The 27,887-nt window shown below is 36.7% G+C and overlaps 1 protein-coding gene and 1 long non-coding RNA gene across 21 annotated transcripts in view; one reads left to right on the top strand and one right to left on the bottom strand.

Moving 5' to 3' along the window:
• ZNF518A (zinc finger protein 518A) overlaps nt 1-27,887 on the bottom strand; it is a 118,704-nt gene that overhangs the window by 45,224 nt on the left and 45,593 nt on the right. For 5 of the 20 annotated variants that reach the window (XM_035268606.3, XM_017979190.4, XM_078346146.1 and 2 more), the window contains exons 3-6: nt 11,101-11,250; nt 7,636-7,686; nt 6,966-7,089; nt 276-6,820 (exon numbers count right to left, since the gene is read on the bottom strand). In XM_035268606.3, coding sequence (XP_035124497.3) covers nt 2,237-6,694 — 4,458 coding nt within the window. In that variant the 5' untranslated portion in view covers nt 6,695-6,820; nt 6,966-7,089; nt 7,636-7,686; nt 11,101-11,250 and the 3' untranslated portion in view covers nt 276-2,236. Of the gene's footprint in view, nt 1-275; nt 6,821-6,965; nt 7,090-7,613; nt 7,687-11,100; nt 11,251-27,887 lie in introns of those variants that run through there. The other 15 variants (XM_078346148.1, XM_078346149.1, XM_017979191.4 and 12 more) reach the window with 9 other exon arrangements.
• Nucleotides 21,377-26,910, top strand: LOC128929317 (uncharacterized). Its single transcript, XR_008475621.2, has 2 exons — nt 21,377-21,577; nt 26,638-26,910. It is a non-coding gene; the product is annotated as an uncharacterized LOC128929317 (long non-coding RNA).

The following is a 27,887-nucleotide window of genomic DNA, read 5'->3' as shown; positions in this document are numbered from 1 at the left end:
TATGTAACAAGCAGAGCATTTAATTTTATTGCTGTTAGAGAACTGAAGACTACAAGCCTTTCTATGGCTTACCTTGCCAGCATAACCATAGTAAAACTATGGTATATGTTACCTTTCTTAAGTAATATATCATCCATGATTTGGGGAAGAAAAAGAAATCCCATACTTTATCTTGTATAGTTAACTAGCATTGAAAACACATACACTTTAAAATCTAATATTTTCTAGTAAAATAAAATTCCCATTAAATTTTAGCACAGTAAAAAATTCTTGTGTAAACACAAACTTAAAATAAATTTAATTGAAAATGTTCATTACAGAAATTAACAATGCTTACCATTCTTTAAACACCATATACATTATTAATATATACTGTATATTTCCAATTAACTCCATTCTTAGGCTCAATTTAAGAAACACAATTGTAACATTTTATACAAAAAATACTTCACTAAGAAAGTAGACAAACTGCACAAAACAGTACAAGTATAATGTGCATAGCAAGATAGCTTGAAGCATTCTATGTATGGCTTTCTTTAAAATAAACCTATTAGGGGAATGGGCCCATTTGGGACCTGCTGTTACAGTTGACATATGTAAACTGTTTCACATCTTTTTTAGGCACTTGCTAACAATAGTGTTCAATCCCTGAAAAACGAATTTACCTAAAAAAAAAAAAAATCTACATCTGAAATAAAAACCAAGAAAATAACATGGGTAAAGTCTGATATATTCCTTTTAAATTAAACAACCAGTTTTATTAGTGCATGCACAGAACTAAACTGAAAGAAAATAAACTTATGTCAAAAATTTCTGTGCAAAATTTACATAACTAAAAGATACAAAAATATGTACAGATTTGTTATATACAGAAAAGAAGCCCTGAAGTTTTCATCCAATCAATGAAAATGTCATTAACATTTGTAACAATGTGACAAAAAAACATATAGCACTTAATTTTGTAATACAAGAACTCCATTATTCAGATGCAATAAAATTTGATCCAAACTTACAAGGTGAAAAATCTAAATCTATGATTTTCTTGTCATCATGAAAACATCCATTTTAAAACTGTTGGGCATGTCCCTTAAGAATCTGTCCTAAGGTTTCATGCACTGTCTCTGGGTCCACTGTTAATGCTTCCTTTTTCAAATGCCAACAATCTGTATATATGTTTTGGGTTGTCAGTCACACTGAGAAGAAGCTAACAGAAATGGTTTGTCCTAATTTGGACATGTTCAAATAATAAACTGAATACAGATAAAAATATAATCTTATTTCAAAATATTGTTTTGGTAAAAAAGATTAAATTTTCAAGAAAAGCCACTCCTTGGAAATGCTCCTATGTTCCATTCTTTTTAAAGGGATGGGAACCAAGAATTTAAAATGGCCATTTGTTTATGGAGGACAAACAATTTAAATGAGATAAGCACTGTTCTGTGCAAGGAGATGATCAGAGATTATAATCAAATTCAGAACTCTGTTCAAGTTCTCTAACCAAACTTTCAATGCGACAAAGAGTTTAAATTCTTCTCTTGAGGTTGCCCATCTACTGCAACATTTGACATGGTCATTTAGAAAAAGAAAATCACCTTGGGAGAGTGTTGCCAATTTTTGACACATGACAGAGTTCAACTGGAAAAAAAAATTTTACTTGCCAAAAACTCTTCAAGCATTATATGAGGTGTAACTGTAGTGAGTCAAATGTACTTTCCAAGCAGCCTAATATCCTTCAAAAGAACTATATTTAACAGATATAGTGCCTTCTTCACCCAAGCTCTCTCAAAGTATCCACAAATGTGAGAAACTCCTTCAGCTCTATCATGAAAGAGCTCTCCACCTCCAGAGGAGCTACACTTAGATGCGTAAGGCTGGTGGAAGAAGAGAGGGAATGAGGGTGTCAGCCATTACCCTCTACTAAGAGTCACCAAAGAACTAAATTGGGAAAATTATTTTATCAAAATTTTCTTTAGCCCTAACTTCCCAAGAACACATTTTTCAAAAATTAAATCAAGGTATTTCTGTGCTGTGATTAGTTTCTTGCAAAACTTATGTGTGCAGAGATAGCATTTTCAAATATCACACATAAAACTTTTACTCTTCCACAGAAATATAATCAACTGTTAAAATGTTTAATTTCAGGTATACTGAAGTAGAATATTGCATTATGGTAATTCAACCCACTGTTTCCTTCTAAGGTAATTTCACTTTTCTTTTCCTTGGTAATTACTGTAAACTATTCTAACATGTTCCAATCCCGAGTAGCTTCCATTAAATGTCTCTGACCATGACCAGCCCAAGTATCCTGATTGTCAAATACTCTACCACAAAACCAACAGTTAAATTTAGCCTTCAAAATATTTTCAGAGGTAGTCTTCACAATCTGATAATTGTTTTTGCTTGTCTTTTTGAGTGTTAATTTTAGCACAAATCTTTCTTTCACAGAACTAACAGGTTTAAATGTTTTGTGCCTCTTGGAAAAATCGTCGTAAGTTGTTTTTGGAGGATTATAGCAAACTGGTTTCAGTAAAGCATTGATAGTTCTTTTTGACAATGAAACCTTAAGTACGTGTCCATTAAATTTTGCAATAGTTTTCATTACACTTACTACTTCTGGTGCATCTGCATCAGGATGATTCAAAACTACAACTGGTTGGTTTCTCCTAGGACATTTCACAAGCTGTTTGGAACTAAAAGGGAAAAGCCTCAAAGTTCTGACAGAATCTTTTGAAAGCCTAGGTTTGCTAAATCCAAATGTTTCATTGACGTCTTCAGGTTTTGCCTTTTCTTTACACTTTCTATGCAATGTTGCTTTTCTTCTTGGAGGTTCTTGGTAACTATCCCTACACTTGCGTTTACAGTTTCTGTTTCTAGATACAAAGGCAGTATCCGAGTCTTCACTTCCACCACGAGTTTTTTTTTTTGAAAAAATTTTTTTGGAAGTCTTTTTTCTACTGAAGTTTCTCTCAGGTGTACAATTTGTTCTACATCTTAATACCCTGGCCTCTGAATAGTCACTGACACATACCGGTTCCTCAGAAGACTCTGGGCACGTTGCAGAAGAAGTTATCACAATTTCATTTGCTGGCATTAAGTCATCTAGTAAGAGGGGTAAGGCATCTCTAGAAGATTCTGGCTCTTTCTGCTCTCCTCCTTTAATGTGATTAGATGGTACACTGTCTTTTTGCAATGAGGATGCAGAGTTGCTTACTGACAGATTATTAGCAGCAGTCACATTCAAAACAGGGTTAAAAATTTTCAGCAATATTCTTTGTGGTGTTCCTTCAGGTTTCTTTGGCTGTATATTTTGATAAGTACTATTTTGGACTAATTTGGGCTTAAGCAGCTCAGTTTTATTTGGCATCACACACTTTAAAAAAACAGCTTGTTTGCCATCAGGCAAGAGGGTATAAAGAGGTGGTTTTGGAAAAATCTCCTTGTGCTGTTTTGCTGAATCTGAGATATTCAACTTAGCATTCTGTTGCTCAGATAGCATGTTAGGAATAAAAACAGCTTTCACAGAACTCGTTGGTTTCAAAATGTAAGGACCTTTTAATGGCAAAGTATTTTCTGAGTTACTTTTCATGCTCAAACAACTGCCAATGCTGGAACAAAGTGCAGGTGTAAGACAATTATTGTTTGGTTCTACCTTCAAAACAGGTGTTTTGCAAGGCTCCTTAGTCATAGTTCCATGAGCTTGGGCACCCTCAGTTTTGACAGTGGAAACACCTTCAAGTTTCCCATTATTAAATGTTAAAATCATCCCAGGTTTCTTGTTTACAACAAGAGAAGCAGGGATACCTTGTGAATTAACGAATGGAAGTGCATTTCCTGGAACAACCGGTAACCCAGGCTTGTTAGTAATGTTCACTGGTACAAAAAGCCCTTTTGAAGTCTGAACAACTATAGTTCTTTTTTGTTCTGAATTTAAAAGTGGACTCTGCATATAAAAAGAACCTAAATTTTGAGTGGTGGCTCGTAGTTTGTCTTTTACAAGCTGCTGTGTTATTATCGCATCTGACTGAGTCTTAAGTAATGTGCCAAAACCTGAAATTCTAGGTATCTTCTCTGAATCTCTCACATCTTGTGGCACTGATGGCATTTGTTTTTCTTTTCCAAATTTCAAATTCAAATCATTTGCAGGCACATTGATACCCACACTGCCAGGTGGAACCGCGAAGATGCCTTGCACTTTGTAATCTTTTGAAGGTTCAACAATTTTGCTTTCTCCCTCATGTTTTTGAAATGACTGGTCACAATGAAGTGGAAGGCCTTTATCTGGAATGTTACTAGAATCTTGTTTTACATCAGGTTTTATTTTCAATACATCCTGAAGCAATTGGTTTACTTCAGGTGGCAGAAATTCTGATGCCTGTTGGCTCTGGAGAGAGAAAACCGATGTGATTCTGGGCATCATAGGTGAATCAACATTAATAAAGTTATCCCATTTAGATTTTTCAGTTGTACACTCTAAATTTTGATTTTCATTACTGTACAGGTTTTGTCCATCAATGTTTTGTCCTTTGTCTAAAACATACTGTTCTTCAATTTCAGATTTTGCTTTTAAAGTTCCATCTTTATCATTTAAAAGGCTAATAGATGCTAACAGGCTATCTGGTTTTGAGCTTTCCTTCCTCACTAGTGACAAAAATGATTCACTAATTGGTTGCTGGACAACTGTTTTGCTGGATGAAGATTCTCTTTGAGGGTTTTCATACACTGCTGTTCCTGAAAACCTACGACGTTTATTAGAATTATTCACTTTTGAGTAATTATGAAATGGTAATGATCCTTGGTTGGAAGATTCAACAGTTACCTCAGAGCTGCCATAATTAATGCAATAATTATGCATATCTCCACTGTTGTATGCATTTGGTTTGGTAACACAGTTGACTTTATCTGGACTTTTAATGGTGGTACCTAATACCTCGGGATGATTGTGAGCAAGATGATTTCCCCAGAAGTCAACATTATCTCTTGTTTCAAATTTTGTGGTCAAATTCACTGATGCTGTAACCAATTCTGATGTTGCTGGCAAAGAAGATACACTTTTCTCATAATCCATTGTTTGAAGCATATTATTCCTTTGAGATATCAAAGTCATTTCTTTTTCTGAAGTTGCTTTCCCTGAAAGTATAGAAGATGAACATGAAAATGGAGTAGCTGCTTTCATATAAACTCTGTCATTTAACTCAGTTGTTACTCCTGTTAAAAATCCATTAGTGTCCAAAGTCTGGGGCTGCAAATTAGCAGTACCAGGAAGTACCTTTGCAGCACCTGAATGAGAGTCTGGTGATAAATTCTGTTTATTGATAGGCACCAATTTTATTACAATATGCTGTTTTCCATCTACCATTTTGAAGCCCATAAACTTAGCACTATAGTTAGGGGGAATTGTTATTTTATTATTTTTCACCAATAACACTGTAGATCCTAGTACAGCAGTCTTCATGAAACCTGAACTAACGTTTGGTCCCTCTCCAGCTCTATTACCTTGCCCAGTGGACAGAAGAGTTGGTTTCTCTGCCTCTGATTCAGTAACTTTATTATTATTCTCACAGTGTAGTGTTTCATCCTTTTCTTCACTTAAATGCTCTTGAACAAGATGGCTCTGGTCTTCAGATTTAATCTGTGTTTTGTTCATTTTTTTAAGCACCTGAGTGTTCTTTTCTATATCTCTGTCACTTCCACTGTTAATTTTCTTACGTTTCCAGAATGTCTTCCTTGATGTACCTATTTTATATCTTTTCAGTATTAGCTTAAGTCCTGCTGAAGTCTTGGCCATCCTTTTATCATATTTGTCTTTTTCCAGTTTTTCTTTTGCATATAAATGTTCTTTGTGCAAAGTTACAACATGTCTTACAAGGTGTTCTCTCCTGGTGGCACCATAGCTACAATATTGACAAGTGAAGGGAAAAGTACCAGAATGAACATGAAGGTGCTTCTGAAGCTCTCCTTTGGTAAAACATACATGATGACATTTACCACACTTATAATGAATTTCGTTATGTCTATGAATGTGCTGAACAAATGTGCCAACATCCTGGGTGGAGAATTTACACTTTTCACATTGAAAATTACCATTAACACAATGTGTGGATGTGAAATGCTTTGTCAAGTTCAGTAAAGTATATACACTCTCATTGTTACAAATGTCACATTTTACTAAAGTGCTTCTATGGGTTCGTCTGTGTTGTTTAAATACCTGAAAGTCATTTGCTGAAAAGCTGCACATTTCACAAGGGTATGAAGGTAATTCACCATGGTGCCACATTTGAAAGTGTTTCTGCAAATCATTTGGGCTATATCGAGTGTTGTCTCGGCATTTCAAACAGCTGAAATTGAGTATTTTTGCAGACATGTTTATACCCTCTTCTTCAGCTCTCTCAGACTTATGAAGCAATGTACACTCCTCTACATAGTTTATAGTCTTTATATTGATAGATTTTCTTGCAGTCTGATGTTTACTCTGAAATAATTTTCCGTATTTGTCAACTTCATCTTTTAATAGGACTTCATTTGGAATATTTATTTTTGGCAAATGAATTTTCACATTTTTCAGTTCATAATGAATGCTTTCTGAAATTTTTGGTTTAGGCACTGATCTGTCAACTATTTCATTTTTCACATCATAATCTTTTTTTAACGTAGTTTGTTTTTCATCACAAAATAACTGTTTCTGTTCAGATGGCATGATTTAACCAAAAAAGTCCCAATTTCTTTTTTTCTGAAAACTCTTGAAGTTATCTGTAATTTAAACAGGAAACGATACTGTGTAGAGACATCTTCAAAATACGGGATTTTTCCCACAATAACTCACCTAAAATTAAACAAAGAATTGAAATTCTTATCACAAAAGTAATAGTAAATTTCGTATCTTTAAGTTCATTTTGGCACAAAGTAGGAAAGTTAATCAAAAACATAAAGATACAAAAAACTTGTTAAGTATTTTAAGAACAGCTTACCAAGAAGTAATAGTTTGAAGTAAAAATAACACTAATCTGGAAGTCAGGAAATGCAAGCTTTAGTTCCAGCTCTGCTGTGTGACCTTGGGAAAGCTTCAACTTCTCTGGACCTCAGTTTTCTCATCTAAAGAAAACCATAGTTGGGTAAGTACGCTCAAGCACTAAGATTTTTATATTAAGGTGTAATACAGTTTTTAAACAGGATTTTAAAAATCTTAAGAGAATCCTAAAAAGTTCCAGTTATGCACATGTGGTTTATCCACATACTATTAACTTTCTCCTTTGCTTAGTTGATCCAATAGCTATTTCCTTGTGAGAATCCCAACAGACTCTCCAGATTTTCTACTTCCTAGTTCCTCAGGGATAATCTACAGTTAAAACAAAAGCTTCATTCATCTAACAATAACAACTAAAGACAACATCTGCTTATCATTGCTTACAGGTTAGAAAACAAACAAACAAAATAACAAAAAAGAAGAAATTAAAAAGAATAGCACCATTTCTCTGGTGTAGTCCCAAAGTCCAACTACTTACTACCTTTCCTGTTCCCTGCCATTTTGGCTATGTGGATTTATATCCCTAGCACTCAGACCAGATGACAGCAAGGAAAAGCCCTTGGCAGATTAGAACATAACCATCACTACCTACCTCCATTAATTCAAGCACTTACTGGTCATGTCACTTTAGACAAGTCTCAATCTCTGTGTCTTAGTTCCTTCATCTGTAAAATGGGGGAAAAATTAGTACTTCCCCTATGTCTTTCACAAGGTTGTTGTGCAGATTAAATGAGAAAATACATACAAAAAATATCCTTTAAAGTGCTATATCTACCACTATTACAGTATGTGATTACCATGTATGGGACATAACAACATATTGTTGAGACAGGAATCTGAATACTGAAGGTTCAGTCATTAAAATATCTGTATTATTAGAAAAATCAAGTTTTAAATTTTGTGCTCTTCTATATACATAGATACAGATATATGACTCAACAAAATTAGATAAGCTAAACAAAACAAAGTAGAAATTACATTAAACTCCACCCATAATGTCTATCCAAAGGTCTTGGCTTTAAACTTCAATTAATTTAAATACCTAGGAACTTTACTGTTTTAGAAATTCTTTACTGAGGGAATATGATTAAAAGTTGAACTACTTACATATTAAGAGATCTATATAAAGTAATCAGGCTGGGTGTGGTAGCTCACGCCTGTAATCCCAGCACTTTGGGAGGCTAAAGCGGGCAGACCACGAGGTCAGGACTTCAAGACCAGCCTAGCCAACATGGTGAAATCCCGTCTCTACTAAAAATACAAAAATTAGCCAGGCATGGTGGCAGGCACCTGTAATCCCAGCTACTTGGGAGGCTGAGGCAGGAGAATCACTTGAACCTGGGAGGTGGAGGTTGCAGTGAGCCAATACCGCACCACTGCACTCCAGCATGGGTGACAGAGCGAGACTCCATCTCAAAAAAAAAAAAAAAAGTAATCGGAAGGGTACCAATTATTGAATTGTTTTACATGCCATGACTAATACAGTAAAATGTGAACCCAGAATGGGTTGCCCAGACTAGGTATAGGAAGAATTATATGAATTGATTAAAAAGAAAATAGTATTTCTAAATCATCTGTTAAGTTTTCCTTCAGGAACTAGGGCAAGAGTGGGGAAATGAAATATATGAAGAGGTAGGAAATCAGACTGTCTAAATCTTATAAATTAATATATAACTCAGGAGTCAAAATGGTTGTGAAATAAAATATAACAGACAGCTTTGGCTTCCTTCTCTAATAAAGCCTCTCTTAGACCTTGAGAATATGACAAAAATGTAATACACACTTTTTCTGAGTATCAAAAAATTTTTGATGCCTAGCAGATGGAAACTCAGTATTTACAGTGCTTATGTCCTATTTCACATTTGACACCTCTTCTGTGCTACTGGAGTTTTCACTAATTTCAACTTCAAGAGGTTCAAAAGCTTCACTGGGAACATTTTTGTAAGATAAATAAATGGCATAACAATAATGGTAACAGAGACCATCTTATTAAGAAATCCAGTCAGCTCTAACTGAAGCTTGGTAACTGTTAAAGCTGAATGTCAAACTTTTTCATATTTAATGTATGGCATATAAAATACAGCATTAGGGAAGTTTGTGTATTTTAGGTAGTTTAGGACTTGTTATTTGCCCTCAAATTTTAAGTTTCTCCAGAGAGGCTGTCTTTAACTATGTTCAACTTGTTGCATGGTGGAAGCAATCTGTGATGGTTAATTTTAGGTATCAACTTGACTGGATTAAGAAATACCTAGAAAAACCAGTAAAACATTACTTCTGGGTTTGTCTGTGATGGTGTTTCCAGAGACTGGAATGTGAGTCAGTAGACTGAGTGGGGCAGATATGCCCTCAGTGTGGTGGGCACCATCCAATCGGCCAGGGGCCTTGACTAAACAAAAAAGGACAGAAAAGGATTTCCCATGCCTCTCTCAGAGCAAGGATACTCTCTTCCTCCCTGCCCTTTGACATCAGAACTCCAGGCTCTCTAGCCTTAGGACTCCAGGACTAGACCAGGAGCCCTGCTTTGATGAGGTCTTTAGCCTCAGACTGAGAATTGAACCATCAGCTTCCCTGGTTCTGAGGCATTTGGACTTGGCCTGAATCATGCAACCAGCATCCCAGGTCTTTAAGTTTGTAGAAAACCCGTTACAGGATTTCTCAGCCTCCATAATTGCATGAGTCAATTCCTCTAATAAATCCCCTCTCAGGTATTTACATATTTATCAATCAATCTACATGTAGTCATGTGCTGCATAATTACGTTTTGGTCAACAATGAACCAAATAAACAAAAGCGGTCCCCTGAGATTAACAGTGTAATACTGTAATTTTACTGCATCTTTTCTACATTTAGATACACAAATACTCATCATTGTGTTACATTTGTATACACTATTCAGTATAGTAACATGCTATACAGGTAGCCTAAGAGCAATAGGTTATACCATATAGCCTAGGTGTAACAGGTTATACCATCTAGATTTGTGTAAGTACACTCTATGATGTTCACACATAGAGTGTGACAAAATAACCTAAGACTCATTTCTCAGAATACATTCCCATCATTAAACAATATATGACTGTGTTTGTATCCTATTGGTTCTGTGCCTCTGGAGAACTCTGACTAATACACAAACATGATACCAGACAGCAATTTATACCAAGGTTGCCACCTATGGACAAAAAATGTTGGCATATTGTAAACATCCCAACACAAAAAAAATTATTACAATTTTAATCTTCTAACCTATGTGCTAATTGCTCCTTTTACTACAGTCCAGTCGTTACCCACCAACAAAAATTACTGATTTTATTTATTTATTTATCTTGAGGCAGGGTCTTAGTTTCATTCTGCCACCCGGGCTGGAGTACAGTGGCATGATCTCAGCTCACTGAAGTCTCAACCTCCACAGCTCAAGTAATCTTCCCACCTCAGACTCCCAAGTAACAGGGACTACAGGTATATACCACCACAGTCCGCTGATTTTTGTATTTTTCTGCAGAGAAGAGGTTTGCCATGTTGCCCAAGCTGGTCTTGAACTTCTGAGCTCAAGCAATCCACTCACCTTGGCCTCCCAAAGTGCTGAGATTACAGGTGTGTGCCAAGATGTCCAGCATAAATTACTGGTTTTAAACGTGCTATTTAAACTACTGCCTTCTATGTATGTATTATTACAGCATAAGACTTGACCAACATCTCAAAAAGTCTTGAGATAATACAATTTTGTAAAAGTATTAAAATAATCTATAGTTTCATATATGAAGATGGCAACTGAAAACATTTGATTTCTTCCTTCTCCTAAGTGCCCACTGAAACAACCAAAAAAATATAATTTAAAAACTCCTATAAAATGGCTAGGAACTAGAAAAACATTCCATATACACATGGCAAGGTGTCTGGCAGAAAATGATCTAGTGAGAGGGGAGTGAAAACAAAGGCCAACACATCACCAGCCACCATTTTTAAAGAGGGAGTTAACTAGGGAACATTTATCCAATCAATATTTAATGAGGATCTACCCATTATGCCCCTAGTAAGGAAGTGAGAGACATAATCCTATCTACTCCTTCCCCTAAACATACCTTGGTAGATAAAATGAGGCCTGAGTGAAAAACCAGCTGGAGCCCTTTGGGTGACAGAAGGCTCAGGCTGACGTACAAGGAAGAAGGAAATAATCCAGAACTTCAAGCTAGGTCCAGAGGCCAGAGTGGGTAGGGGGTTGCTAGCACCAGCTGTCAGGAGAGAAGCAAAGAGGACATTATTTCTGAACAAAGATGAATCTTCCTACACCCACAGCTATCTTCCTCTGCTTAAGAGTTCTGTCATTCCGTCAGATAACTGAATTATCTCTATATTGTCAGAAAAAAATTAGATAAACTCTCAAATTCCCCTTCTCCGAACTAAAGCACTAAGAAAAACCCTGGTATTCTCTATGAATTCATCTCAACTACCAATGCCAACAAAAAAAGGTAAGTAGGCAGAAACATCACTGGATGCAGCAGCTCTAAAAAGGGAAAATAATCTGAACTCTTAAACACTCCCCTGTTCTCCCACCCAGCAGTAACTATAATGAAAGTTACTGCAGTAAGGCCTGGCGCAGTGGCACACGCCTGTAATCCCAGCACTTTGGGAGCCTGAGGTAGGGGGAACACCTGAGGTCAGGAGTTCGAGACCAGCCTGGCCAACATGGTGAAACCCTGTCTCTACTAAAAATACAAAAATTAGCTGGTCATGGTGGCATGCACCTGTAATCCTTGCTACTCAGGAGGCTGAGGCACAAGAATTGCTTGAACCTGGGAGGTGGAGGTTGCCGTTAGCCAAGATCATGCCACTGTGCTCCAGCCTGGGTGACAGAGTGGCACTCTGTCTCAAAAAAAAAGAAGAAGAAAAGAAAGTTACTGCAATAAAAAAAGAGAAAACTTTTTTTAAAAATCAGGTAATAACTAGCAATCTTAGTAAGATCTAACATATTGAAAAAAGAGCATATTGACTGTCATAAAAGAGAGAACAAAGTAGATGGGGGAGAAATAATGATTTTGAAAAAGAGAAAAAAATGTACCTTTTTTTTTTCCCAAAAAGATCTGAAATTTTAAGGCTCTCCAAATGCCAGGCAGGATTACAAGGTAGAAGGACAATATAAAACTCAGTAGCTACAACTTATCCTTGTAAAAATTGTTAGTTTAAAAGATAAAGATGAAATGCTATCCAAAAAGGTAGTACGGAAAGGTACTGATAGTTACCTAAAAAAAGCATTTGTTTTTCATCAGCAACACCACCTTTAATCAGACACCAATATTAATCAGACATTTTACTCAGAACTCTAAACACGAGAAGACAATGGAATAACTAGATTTCTGAGGTAACCCAAAAATTAATTTCATATCAAGAAAAGCTCCCATATGTGAGAGAAAAGCACAATTTTAGATATGCAAAGATTCAGAAAATACACTATAAATGTACTCTTTAAAGAAAAAAATTTTCAGTAAATACTTCAGCAAATTCGAATTTAAATCACAAAGAAAACTTAAAAAAATGTAATATAAAAGAAATATCGTGGGAAATATAACCTACGACACAGAAATGAATATGAACATTGTTGCTAATACAGTTAAGAAAGCAGAAAAGACGGATGGAGAAAAGAACACCTGCAACATCAAAGACTTAGAATCCCTTACAGAAAAACTAACAATGGAAAACAGAAAAAGAACCAACAGCAACAAAACTTTGGATGCTGAAAAGCAGATAAAATAGGTAGCATAAGACTCTGCAGACAGTTGGGAAAGCTAGGAACTAACACATTTTACATTCTGAATCTTTATGAGGCCTAAGAACTGGCAGCACCAAGTAACTCTGAAATGGGAGAAAGCAGGGAAGTGAAGCTAAAACAGAAACAAATTTGGAGAAAGCTGGTTTAGTTTTAGTTAGACGCTATGATTCTCTTCCCCACTCTATCACACTATCAGTAACTGTTGTTTCCCCACTACATAAGTCTAGAGCCTTATTCTCTAGAAAGGGTAAAACAGAATCTTTGTTTTCGGGGACATGGGGCACTGGTGAGAGAGTAGCCCTATGCTAAAACCAAGAGGATTAAATGAACATATATATATATGAGACACAAACCGTCACCCCATATCCCTTTTTTTCTGCTTCTAGGTTTTTTCAGCTCCTAGGTGACAACAATGCTCCTTAAACTATGGTCTGCTGATGGTCCATAAGCCGTCTGTCACCAGTCCAAGACAAGGTAAGTACCAAAACCGAAAATCAGCATTTAGAAACGATTACTGAAATTTTCAGTTAAGTTTATATCTGTTGAATCTAATAATAAAAACATGTACTTGTGTTTTGTATGTCTTCATTTTTAAAATTTCATTATTCTGGCAATTTATTTTTATTATGCTTTAAAACTATCAGCTGTAATAGACTGGAGTAAAAGAAAAAAGTCCTGGAGCTTCACCAGTTGGAGCAGCACTGGGACAGATTCTGGTGTCTGGCCCAGACCAAAGAGCTCCCCACAGTGGTAGTTAAAACCCTGTGTTACAAGCCCCTGCATGGGTTCAGAACGGGTTTTCCATGAGCTTTTTAGACACAAGCAGGCAGCCAAGGATTAACACACATCTAAGAAATCATGTCCTTATATCCAGAATATTTTCCCCTAATATTAGTTCAAGATCCAGACAAAATAAATTTAAAAAATTTAATTTGTTAGAAACCGAGACTATTAAGACACAACATTTTTAAAAACTCATTGATTTCTTAGGGATATAAGAAATAAGAACAGGATGCCACAAAAAAAAGGAACATCAAAAAAAACAAAAAGAACTCTTAGAAATAAGAAAACACGAAGAAGCCAAAAGGGGCAATGGAAGTGTTGGAAGATAAAGGTGAAATAACCTCTCAGAAAAAACAAAACACACAGATGAAAAATAGGAGAAATGGGGTAAGAAAGTTAGAGGAGCAATCTAAGAGGTCTAATATTTGACTAGTAGGAAGAGAGTACAAAGAAAAAGAGGACAGAAATTATCAATAATATGACTTTTTTAAAGGATTGAGCTGTAGGAAATCGGTTTCCAGGATGAAAATGTGTACCAAGTGCTCAGTGTAATGTACCAAGGCATATCATCGCAAAGATTCATAACAGTGGAGGCAAAATCCCAGTTTCTAGAAAGAAACAAAAAGTTCAGAAAACAAAAGATTAGAATCAAGTGACTTTAGACTTCCCAGCAACAATAACAGAAGGACAAAGTCAAAGGGGCATTACCTTCAAATTCTGGCATAAAGCTTTCAACCGAGAATTTTACACTTTGCCACGGGGCTAAGTATAAGGGCAAAATAAAGACACATAATATCCCAAAATTTACCGACCAGACATCCTTCCCCAAGTTGTTACTAGAAGACACACTCCATCAAAATGAAAGAATACACCAACAAAGAGAAAAACATGAAGTACAGGCATTGGGAGACCAAATGGAGGAGAGAGAAGTAAGTAATATCCCCAATATGACAGGTAGAGGGAAATACCAGGATAACAAACAGTTGGATCACAGATTGCATTGCTCCTGTCAGTCCAAAGACAAGACATCTCGGACATCAAAAGATAAGACACACTGAGGACTTCTATCACCAAAAACGTCACTGATACTGTACTACCTTTTAACCAAAGGACAGAATCCCCAGGTGAGCCTGGCCCAGATTCTTATCGGTATTTGGCTTGTAATGACGTAACTCATGATGTTCCTGCTTTTCCCTCCCAGTCCTTATATTCAGATCAACTGCATGGTAAGCTCAGAAACCAAAATTACAGAGCAACCTCTCTCAGACATCCACTATCTGGTCTATACTCTGGACCTGTCAGATTCTCTTATTACACTGAGCTCTTAAGATTGCTAGGATTCACTCATGATTACACAGACTTCCCCATAAGTGGCTCTAGTAAACTCCAGAGAAGCTAAAACCAGACTATGATTCAGGTTATGCTGTTACCTTAACTTCTCCTGGGAGCCTTCATCTACTAGTGGCACTGTTACCCTTTCATCACATAGTTAGATTTAGGCTTGCTACCAAATTTTCAAAACAAAACAATTTGGAATTTACAGTTATCAAAATACCAAAAGTTACAATGGTAGTTTCATCTTGGTTAGGAGCAGAGAGGAAGATATGACCAGAGAGAACACAACAGGGAAAAAGGAAAGGAGCTTCTGTTTCTTAAATAGCTGGTATGCAGATATTTGTTTTATCTTTAAACCACATATATATTGTGTGCATTTTGTACATTAACACATTTCATAATAAAAAAAAAGTTACAAAATGGGCAAAAGACACAAAGAAGAAAGTCACAGAGGAATGTAAGTGAAAACATGCCCAATTTCACTAGAATTCAAAACGAATAAAAACAACTTCTGCCAATCAGATTGCAAAAGATGCTACATATTTCTAACATCTAGCATTGGTCAGCGATGGAAAAAAGGCATGAGGATATACTAATGATGGAGATAAAAACTGGAATGACCTTTATAAAGAAGAGTTTGCAATACATATATACAAAGTCTGGGGAAAAGGCATACGACTTCTGATTCACTTCTAGAAATGTATCCTAAAGATAACAGAGATATTGTGTCATTGTTTATAAAAATCACAAAATTAAAAATAAGTCTCCACCAATAAATGATTAAATTAACTGTAGTTTTTTAAGGGAATATTATGCAATTTAAAAAACAATACTGTAAACTCACATTTATTAACACAATATCTAACATACCTTAAGTGAAAAAAATAAAAAATAAACAGCAGACCTATAGAGTTTAATTTGTTCAAATACTGATAGATGGATAGAGAATCGATAAACAAATGCATAACTCTCAGTAAATAAAAAGTCAAGAAGAATGCACACACAAAAATGTTCCTAGCGGTCACTGGTTATCCTTCGGTCAGTGTTTCCTAAAACGCTGTCTTGGATCGCTGTGGCCTCCAAACTGGCATACTACCTTAGGACAGCACAAGCAAACAGCTTACATTTGAATGTTGTGAGAATGGCAATCTTTCTGCCTCCAGACCACAATTTTATGAAACTTTATGAAAAAGTGGCATGAAGTCATGAAAATTTTGAAATTCTCTAATAAAGCAAGTGACTTCTGTGGTAAATCAACTGAGTTTTTCTTGAACAAACTCAAAATAACACACTCGCTGCCAGTACAAAATAGATGAATGTTAACACTAAAGGTAAAGAAGAGATCAAAACAATATAGGTATCATTCAATTCTGTGTTCTCCGTATCAACACACAGGTATCCAATCATACCACTTTAACACCAGCCTCCAAGTGAATGGTAAACACTCAGAGAATGATGAATTATGTTACTGGATTTCATTCATGCGGTATAAATTAATGCTATAAGAGAAGTGTTTTAGTTTGTTTATTTAACAATTAATTTGTGAGGAATGAGGCAACTTAAAAAGTAATGGGACTTGATACAACCAGAATAGCAGTTATGTATGCAGTGTTGTTACATAAATAAAATTATGTGACCAGGCACAGTGGCTCACGCCTGTAATTCCAACACTGTGAGAGGCCAAGGTGGGTGGATCACCTGAGGTCAGACCAGCCTGACCAACATGGTGAAGCCTCATCTCTACTAAAAATACAAAAATTAGCCAAGTACTGTGGCGCATGTCTGTAATCCCAGCTACTCAGGAGGCTGAAGCAGGAGAATTGCTGAACCCAAGAGGTGGAGGTTGCAGTGAGCTGAGATAGTGCCACTATACTACAACCTGGGCAACACAGCAGGACTCCATCTCAACAAAAAAATTAAAAGATGCATGTAATTTATACAAAAAACAACTAATAATACGCTTCCTGATCTTGATACTGATAAAAGAAATACTAAAAATTGTAACACCAACCTAACTTTGCCTATATATGTCTTTCTATATGCTACACAAAGAAATTAACAGACACTATAATGTTGAACTATTTTTGCAATATGCAGCATATTAATAAAGTGCTGGATTTCATCTTACAAAATGTTATTTAGGTTTTTTTTGGTTTTTGCTATCTTTAACAGTTTTGGTTACTGGTATTACAGAGGATTTATAAAATGGATTGGAATACTTTCCACTATTTCATCTGCTCTGAAGTAGTTCACTAACCAGACTACTAACAATAGTTTAATTTTTGTTATCTCTTTAAAATTGTACAGACTGCAACAAGAACACCATATGCACCTAGTGACCCTTCAGATTTTTAGACCTTACAATCTTTGCAAGTTCTTCTATGGTTTCTGGGCTCTTTAGAGTTTCTACTGCTTGAGTCACTTTGGTAATTTATATTTTCCTTGAAAATAATCAATCTTGTAAACTTACACAAACCTCAATTAAAAAAAAAAATCCTACCAAAAAAAGCATAACTATAAATATATATATATATATTAGTATCACTTAAATGTCCAGGAAGAAGAAAATTATAAATTATATAACATCCACATGAAATTACACAGAAAGAAGTATGTATATGAATTGACCTGGAACAGTATTTACTGTAAGTATTTTTTTTTAAAAAGTTTAAAAAGGAAGTTGAAGGCTGAGCATGGTGGCTCATGCCTATAATCCCAGCACTTCAGGAAGCCAAGGTAGGTGGATGGCTTCAGCTCAGGAGTTCAAGACTAGCCTGGGAAACATGGCGAAATCCCCTTTCTACAAAAAATACAAAAATCAGCTGGGTGTGGTGGCATGCCCCTGTAGTCCCAGCTACTCAGGAGGCTGAGGTGGAAGCACTGCTTGAGCTTGGGAGGTGAAGGCTGCAGTGAATCGTGATTAAGACACTACACTCCAGCCTGGGCAACAGAGCAAGACCCTGTCCAAAGAAACAACAACAAAGAAAGCTACAGACTGAGGCATAGAATACACTTTAAATTAGGAGAAATGATCCTCATATCATTTTGATGCTAAGAGGAAAGATCTTATAAGTATATGTATGTATAAGCACAGACAAATCTGCAGAAGGATATCCTCCAAACTACTAATAGTTTAATTTTTTTTTTTAAGGAATGACAGCATGGCATAGCAAAAAACAAACCAGAAAACCAAATCAATGGGAGAAAAATCATCAGCTCTCCTAAGAACCCTGGCTGAAACCAATATGAGGCCTGCCTATATATTCCCATTCTTGAATTCCAGGAAATCCTGTATCCTTAAAATAATTCCCCCTTTCAACATAAGCTAGCTCACATTAGTTTCTACTGCTTGTAATCAAAGGCTTCTTACTTAATACAGAAAGCTGACAAATCAGTAAACACAGTCATCATAGAAAGGTAGGTTTTGTGAGGACCCTTTGAAGAGTAGCAAGACTTAAACACATAAGAAAGGAGCAAAGGCAATCTAAACCAGAAAAATAGAATAAAGAAACAATGGAAGAAAATTATTTTTCTCCCAAGGTATCACAGGGTCTAGACCAAAAAAAGAATGCATAACAGGGAGGTTAAGTAAGAACAGACTATAGAGGACACATCTGAACTGGAAATGATAGGTAAACAGAAGCCACTGTTTATTTATGAACAGAAAAAAGTTATAAAAGCAGGACTTTAGAAATAAACTGGAGAAAGTAAACACAGAAATGAGAAATTTAGATGACTAGAGTGATAATCCAAATAAAAACTGAGGAGCTAGGGAACTGGTAATGTTAACATAGATAGGTTAGAAATCACAGCTGGGCACGGTGGCTCAGCCCTGTAATCCTAGCACTTTGTGAGGCCAAAGTGGGTGGATTACCTGAGGTCAGGAGTTCAAGAACAGCCTGGCCAACATGGCGAAACTCCATCTCTATTAAAATACAGAAAATTAGCCAGGCATGGTGATAGGCATCTGTAATCTCACCTTCTTGGGAAGCTGAGGCACGAGAATCACTTACACCCAGGTGGCAGAGGTTGGGAGTGAGCCGATATCGTACCACTGCACTCCAGCCTGGGCAACAGAGCAAGACTCTGTTTCAATTTAAAAAAAAAAAAGAGAGAGACAGAAATCACACAATGGGTCCAGAGAGATTTTTAAAAGATATTTCCCAAAGTAAAATGCCAAAGATAAGGAAGATTTGAAGAGTTTATCAAAAGGCACCATTCTTGGACAGTTATATTTGCTTTCTATAATAGATTAAAAGTCAAAGACATTCTACAGAGTCTAAAAAGGAAGAATCCATGTGCTACTTAGCTACATTCAAGTTGCTTAAATGCCAATGAAAACTAAAAATCTCTAGTTTTAGCTTAGCTATATTCGTGATTCAGCATGTAGCTCTGTAACTTGTCCCATCACATAGAAAACTACTGCATTCCTTAAGTCATTCGATCCTTTTTCTGTAGATAAATACAGGCAAAACAGTCATATGAATACATGAGATCAAACCAAAGCAGCATGCACCAGTAAAAGCTTACTGAAAAATATAAGATTCTGCTAAAAGGAATCTAGAAACACACACATACAAAACCCTAAGAATATTACTTTCAAAGCAGAATCTATTTTAGTGCCCTCAAAATAACTATTATCTGTTCATGACTTGAAACAAACATTTTGGGCTTACTTTGTTTTTGTAGCTGTTTTCGGTTTTCAAAAAGTTTACCTGAGACACTGATGCCAATCATGTTTTGAGAGTGAAAGAAATGATTTTATACAAATTTACATACATAACCAAAGCAAGCTCCCTCCAAATCACTGTGGTCTAATGAGCAACTTAAACACAGATAAATAAATGTAGGCTGGGCACGGTGGCTCAGGCCTATAATCCCAGCACTTTGGGAGGCACAGGCAGGAGAATTTTGCTTGAGCCCAGGAGTTCAAGACCAGCCTGAGCAATACAGTGAGACCTCATCTCTATAAAAGTATTTTAAAAATTAGGCCAGTGTGGTGGCATGTGCCTGTATTCTCAGCTACTCAGGTACTCAGGAGGCTGAGGTGGCAGGATCACTGAAGCCTGGGTGGCAGAGGTTGCAGCAAGCCAAGATTACAGCACCACTGCACTCCAGGCCGACAGAGCTAGACCACGTCTCAAAAAAAAAAAAAAAAAGATGATGATGATTAGATAAAGAAAATGTGGCACATATACATCATGGAATGCTATGCAGCCATAAAACTCAATGATTTTGTGTCCTTCACGGGGATATGGATGAATCAGGAAACCATCATTCTCAGCAAACTAACACAAAAACAGAAAACCAAATACCACATGTTCTCACTCACAGGCAGATGTTCAACAATGAGAACACATGGACACAGGGAGGGGAGCATCACACACTACAGTCAGTTGGTGGGGGCTGGGGAGGGACAGTCGGGAGTGGGGCGGGTTGGGAGGGATAACATGGGGAGAAATACCAGATATAGGTGATGGGGGGGGATGCAGGCAGCAAACCACCTTGCTACGTATGTACCTATGCAACAATCCTGCATGATCTGCACATGTACACCAGAACCTAACGTACAATAAAAAAAAAAAAAAAGAAGACAAAAGAAAAAAGAAATGTAGGGTTAAATATGCAAAAGTAATTAAATACACATCTAGAAATGTTCAAAATTCTAGTATATATGTGAGTCACATTGACACTGGTATACCATTACAAAGGAGTTTAAAATTAAAATACAGAAGTGGTTCTTGGTTCAGGTAAACCTTATTCTTCATTATTCCCTAAAACTATGACATCTCACTGTGCCCAATATAAAAGATGCTTACCCACACATACATCTTTATTTACCTTTGTCTGTTCATATAGTTATCGGTCACCAGGCATAGCATCGCCTTCCCTCTATCTAAATTCAATACTATTCAAACTTCCTTTCAAATTCTGCTTCCTACAGGGACATGTAACCTTCTACAATACATACTAAATCTCTCCTTTCTCTGAATAGCCACTTAAAAAGTAGCCAGTGATCAACATTTCTTACAAACTGCTTTATACTAATATATAATTTCATTATTTAAGTTTTACCTCCCCAGATAATTTATAAGCTTCCTAAATGCAGGTATTACTTAGTATTTCTCATTTTTCCCCTCACAAAAACCAGAAGACTGGGTACACAGGTACCTAACCCATATATTTTTAAGTGATTAATTCTCTTATTTTCAAATCAAATATATGACTATGATTTTAGATTAAATCACTTTATAGCAAACTTCAAAGAGCATGTAAACTTTTTTGCTGCAATAATTTGGAACTTGGTTTAAAACACACAGAGTCAGAAATTACTCATACAACCCCCCCACCACCAACTTTTTTTTGAGACTGGGTCTTACTCTGTCACCCAGGCTAGAATGCAATGTCATAATCACGGCTCACTACAGCCTAGCTCTCCTGGGCTTAACTGGTTCTTCCACCTCAGTCTCCCAAGTAGCTGGGACTACAGATGTGCACCACTATGCTCAACTAATTTTTCTTTTCCTTTTTTTCCAGAGAGATGGGGTTTCACCACGTTGCCCAGGCTGGTCTCCAACTCCTGGTCTCAAGCAATCTGCCTGCCTTAGCCTCCAAAGGTGCTGAGACTACTGATGTGAGCCACCACAGCCTGGCAGAAATCACCTTTTTAATAGGTAGGAATTAGAAAAATCTGAACGAATTTGTCCAAAGTGACATAAGGACCACTGAATTCAGTATAGGAAAAGGATTATTTTCATCTCTTGCTCCTTTCTTCTTCTGCTTGTCATTTTGCTATCACAGTGATTTAGAGTAAGATTTTGATTTGTAATACATGAGGGGAGGGAAGAAAATCAAAAGATGTACTGCTATTTGACTGGAAGAACACATTATCATGTGATTCATTCCCGCTCAACTTCACAAAATAATATAAATGGTTTAATTTTCCTCTAGGTCTATACAGCACCTGCCTCCATGATTAGAAATTCCACTCCCTGGATGTCCCCATCTTAGTATATGGCACTAAAATCCATACAGTTTCACAACCCAAAACTCAAGACTCATCCTTAATTCCTCCATCCTTTACTCCCCACATTAATCCATAAGCAAGCCTAGTCAATTCTATCTCAAAAACAGATCTTGTATTCCCCTCCTCTCTTCCTATCCACTGTCATAATCTTAGTCCAGGCCACCATCATTTCTAACATGAATGAAAACAGTCTTCCTAACTGGCATCCATGCTTCCATCTTGTCCACCACCCTCCTCTGAGTCCATTCTCCACACAGAAGCAAATGTTCTTCTTAAAATAAATTACAATGCTCCCCTGCTTAAAGCTCTTTGGTGGTCTCCCAAGTGTCTTACTCTGCTCTGGCTGCTGTAACAGAGTGCCACAGACTGGGTGACTTATTTCTCACAATCTTGAAGGCTGGGAAGTCTAAGATCAAGGCACTAGCAGATTTGGTGTCTGGTGAGGGCCTACTTCCTGATTCACAGATAGCCATCTTCTCACAGAGCTCTCTGGGGTCTCTTTTATAAGGGTACAAATTCCATTGATAAGGGCTCTTCCCTCATGACCTAATCACCTCTCAAAGGCCCCACTTCCAAATGCCATCACATTGGAGAATATGTTTCAATAGGAGGACATAAACATTCAGTCTATAGTATCAAGGCACTTAAAGTAAAATTTAATCTCTTTACAAAGGCCTGCAAAAAGCAGCAGTATCTGGTCTTGGGCCTTTTTCTTCAACTTCATTTCACACCACTCTCCCCACTGTACACATACTCCAAAACAAGCTGCCATAGATTCTCAGCTCCTCAAATACTCTTCCTATATTCCTATCTCAGGCCTTTGCACCTGCTATTCCCTGCTTGAAATGTTCTTTCTCCCATTCTTCAAAAGGCTAGATCCTTCTCATCTTTTAGGTCTCAGCTCAAATGTCACCACCTCAGAAGGGCCCTTCCCTATAAAGCATCCCTTCCTCAAAAAAAAAATATTCGTCACTTTATCCTTTTGTATTTCTTTTTTGTAACGCTTACATCTCTGGCAGTATTTTATTTGTCAATTTATTTTCTATCTGTCTCTACCACTGGAATGAATAAGCTGCATAAGGATGAGAACTGCATCTGTAATGTTCTTGACTACATCACCAGCATGTGGGATGGTACCGGGCTTGTAGCTAGCACCACATCTATGTTCTAAGCATTGGGAATATGGCAGTGAATAAAACAGACAAAAATCCCTCCCCTCACGGAGGTAACAATTTATTGATTATTTAAGTAATAAACAAGGTAAGTAAATTATAAAGTACATTCAAAGGCAACAAGTGCTGCTACAGAGAAAAATAAAGCAAAGATGGCAAGTCAGAACCAGAGTGCTCTAATTTTAAATATGAAATCAGGGAACTCTCACTTGAAAAGGTCTTATTAGAGTCAAGATGTTAAGGAGCTGAGGAAACCAACGATCCAAGAAAAGAAAACAGTAAGTGCCATGACCCTGAATGTGCAATGTGCCTAACACATTCGGGGAGCTGCATGAAAATCAGTATGACCACAACAGAAAGCATTAGAGGGAAAGCTCGAAGATGAGGTCAGAGAAGTAACAGGGGGACAGAAACAGGGACTGATAGAAACTGTAAAGGCTTTAGTCTTATTCTGAATCAGAGAGGAAGCTACTGGAACACTGTGGGCAGACGATTACCATGAGCTGAATTACTTTTATCACTTGGGCTGTTATGCTAGGAACAGAGTATTCAGAAGGGATTAAGAATAAAGACAAAGAACACAGTGCAATTATCCAAGTAAGAGTTGATGGTGGTTTGGCTGACAATGAGGCATGGTCAGACTGAATATATCTTGAAGCTAGCACCTACAAGATATCCCATCATGCTTTCTCTGAAAGAAAGAGACATGTCAAGGATAACTCCAGAAGTTCTGACAGCACTGGAAAGGACTTGCTATTTACCAAGATATACAAGATTTGAAAGTAGTATGAAAGTATATCAAAAGTTACGTTTTAGACATGTAACATTTGAGATGTCTATTTGACATCCAAGAGAAAATGTGGACTGTGTAGCTGGATACAGAATATAGAGGGGCAGGTGGAAGATGAAATTTGGGAGTTATTAGTGTGTGTATATGTATATATGTACTTTTAAGTACTTAGAGCAGGATGAAATCACCAGGAGGAATAAATAAAAAGAGCAATACAAGGCCTGAGCCTCAAGATTCTATAACATTTAACAGAAAGAGATGAAAAAGAACCAGCAAGTGAGACAGAAAAGAAATGACCAATAAGACTGAAGGTAAATCGAGACTGCAGTATCCTCAAAGCAAAATGAAGAAAACATTCCCAAAAGGTTTCTTAATGTGAAGATCACTGGTAACATGGATTAGAACAGTTTCAGTGGAGGTATAGAGGAAAAAGGCTGACGAGCTTGGATGTAAAGCAAAATGGAAAGACAGGAAGTAGTAATGTAAAGCAGACAACTCTTTCAAGGAGTTTTACCATAAAGGAGTTGTTTTGTTTAATTTTATTTTTTTGTTATTTAAAGGTGGACGAAATTACAGTATGACTGCATGCTTATTAAAACGATCTAGTAAAAATGAAAAAATTGATGATGGAGAATAAGAAAGAAATGCAGCAGTGATGCCCTTCAGGTTAGAAGGGATGAAATCTAGGGAACAAGTTGAAGTGGTGAACTTAAAAAGAAGCAAAGATGATCCATCTATAGTAACTAGAGGGGAGGATAAATAAAGATGCTAGCAGGTGCGCAGATGTGACTGAGAGAGTTTGTGGAATGAAATGACAGCCTGTGGGCCAAATCTGGCCTGCTGCCTGTTTTTGTAAATTAAGTTTCATTGGAACACAGCCACACTCACTCATTTACATATTGCCTATGGCTTCTTTTGTGTTACAATAGCTGCACCAGAAACCATATGGCCCAGAAAGCCTAAAATATTTACTATCTGGCCATTTACAGCAAAAGCTTGCCAACCTTCGTATAATGGAATAATCCAACTTTTACTCTCTGAGTTGAGTGTCAGATGTGAGGCTATCAGGAAAGAAGGCAGGCAAGGACATAAAAAACTACAGCAACTGAATGAGAGAATGACACAATAATAAATTCTGTATCATTCCTAGTTTCTGGAGCCCAAAGTGAACATTCTATGAGTAATCGAGCATCATTTTAATTTTGTTCCTTATCTTTAAATAATTTTTTTTAAAATAGAGATGAGGTCTCACTATGTTGCCCTGGCTGGTCTCCAACTCCTGGGCTCCAGCAATCTTCCCCCCTCGGCTGCTCAATGTGCTGGGATTACAGGCATGAGCCACCTCCCCAGCCTTTAAATGTTTTTATATCTATTGCTACATTAGCTTCAAACTGGCTTTATCTCTAAGGAAAAGGGTATGGCTTTGACTATTACTAAGCTAACTCTCAAAAAGGGAAAAGTAAGAATAAATAAATAAATATATATATCATCTCTTCTTACCTTTCCCTTTTTGAGAAAGGTTTATATATACAAATATATAAAATGGAATTCCAAGTTAAAGCTATTTTTCTAAAAAACCTTCAAGACAGGACGGGCGCGGTGGCTCAAGCCTGTAATCCCAACACTTTGGGAGGCCGAGGCGGGTGGATCACGAGGTCAAGACGTCGAGACCATCCTGGTCAACATGGTGAAACACCGTCTCTACTAAGAATACAAAAAATTAGCTGGGCACGGTGGCGCGTGCCTGTAATCCCAGCTACTCAGGAGGCTGAGGCAGGAGAATTGCCTGAACCCAGGAGGCGGAGGCTGTGGTGAGCCGAGATCCCGCCATTGTACTCCAGCCTGGGTAACAAGAGCGAAACTCCATCTCAAAAAAAAAAAAAACCTTCCAGAATGAGTAATTTTACAATTTTTCATTATACTTAAGTTATATTTTAGCATACAAAAATGATTTTATATTAAAAGAAGCATACACATTTTTTCAAAGAAATCTCCATCTTAGTAGAAAGGGCCAAAATTTCTGCTTGGCTTTCCAAGTGCCTCATACATAGATTTACCTAAAACAGTCACCTTATTTTCCACTACCTCATTCCCAAAAAACACGTATTGTTACAGTGAAACTAATCTCTACTCCAACCTGGATCAACCTATAATCATTTTCAACTCTACCCTTTCTTCAATTATTCTCTTTACCTATCAAAGCCACATTCATAAGTAGAAACACATTTAAAGTTGTATGTTCTTCAGGAAACCTTCCTAAATGGTCCAACTTGCTCATTTCCTTCCCACCAAAATTGACTTAAAATACAATTGTGCATTCTTTTATCTGTTTTTTCTTGTATATTAATCTGAATTCCTTAACTAGAAATACTTCCAAGACAAGGAATTCTTCTTATTCTTTTGTTGTTGTTGTTGTTGTCTCTCTGTCCAAGAAGTTTATGTCAATTTCTCTCCCTGTTGCCTTTGCCTAGTTTTCTTAAGACAGGAAACACAAATTTCAATAGGAGTAGTTACATGCACTCAGAAGATGCTATTCATCAACACAATGACACACGTGTTACACTCTTGAAAAATATATGATGTCTCAATGATTTTAGTAAAGAGTCTTAGGAAAAAACAAGACTGTGGAAAATGTTAGAACCAAATATCCATTCACCATAATGGCAATCTAATTCCAAATTTATTCTTTCCTTGTTTTTATTAATTGTAAAGACATTTGTTACATTTCCTTTTTTTTTTTTTAAGAAAGGAAAGAAGAAAGAGAAAAAAAGGAGTGAAGGAGAGGAAGAAAGAGGAAGAAAAAGAGGGAGAGAGAACGGGAATGTTGCTTTATTCTAAAAATGGGTATTAATAATGGCCGATCAATATTTTGTATATTTAAAGTGGAGAATGTATATTTTGTGTATTTTTATTCTTACATATTACTTAGATGCCAAGCACCAAGTCATTATTCTCAACACATGTTTGTTAATCTGTGCAACCGAAACAAATAAAAATGTGCTGTATGTCCACCATCCACTCAGTCTAGTACATAAAATCCTTGCCTATCCAGGCAGTTGCACATACTCATACATAAGTGACACTCAATAAATGTTTGTAGGTTGAATGAAAGAGGATTGAATGCATGCATAAGTGATGAGTAAATAAAGGGAAACTTTTATAAGGTATAGTAAAGTGGCAAACTACAGAAGGACGTGAATGATCAATCTGAAGCTTCAGACCTCAATTCATAAAGGCCATATATTTATTAGAACACTTCCTATTGCAATACAATTCAAACCAATTTATACATAGAATTTTGGCCCAAGGACTGAGGAGCACACCAGGGTAGCTCACAAAATCAAAAGAAAACTAGGTACCACTTACCATCTTCCCTGAGATTGATACTGGCACTACCACCATCCATCTCCCATTTCCTTATGGCTTCACTTTCTCCCCCTATACAGATGGGCTTTTCATACACGTGGTAAAGAATGTCACCAGCATCTTCCAGATTAATAATTTCAGAGAAAAGGTAGTATCTTTCTCCTAGTATTCACACATCAATTTCAAAAATGGATTCTGACTGGCTCTGCATGAATAACAGCATTCACTGTTGCAATAGGAATGACCAGGCTCAGGTTATAAGACAGTAAGACTGACTGACAGCCCATAAACCACTCAGAATAGGGGAGGGGTGGTTCCCTAAATGAAGAGCTACTGAGTTGGCAAAAAAACAATATATGATCTGTCTTTTACCAACCACGACCTTCAACAAAGCAATTTGAATGAGGAATTGATGATGAGCATACTACATTCTGAAATTATTTGACTTTTTTCATGAAATGAGACCCATGTGAAGCCCACTTAATTTTCTGAAACTTCGTATCATGTACCTTCATTCTAATATTCGGACACTTGTTTCATGCAGTTATAACTTTATATTTTTAGTCAGACTTTGCTCACAACTTTTCAATATAAATTAATACAAATCGTTTTGGTCAATCATCATATAG

The sequence above is a fragment of the Callithrix jacchus genome, chromosome 12 (assembly GCF_049354715.1).
Source record: "Callithrix jacchus isolate 240 chromosome 12, calJac240_pri, whole genome shotgun sequence".
Classification (NCBI taxonomy): domain Eukaryota; kingdom Metazoa; phylum Chordata; class Mammalia; order Primates; family Cebidae; genus Callithrix; species Callithrix jacchus.
This window is presented reverse-complemented; position numbering and strand designations above follow the sequence as displayed.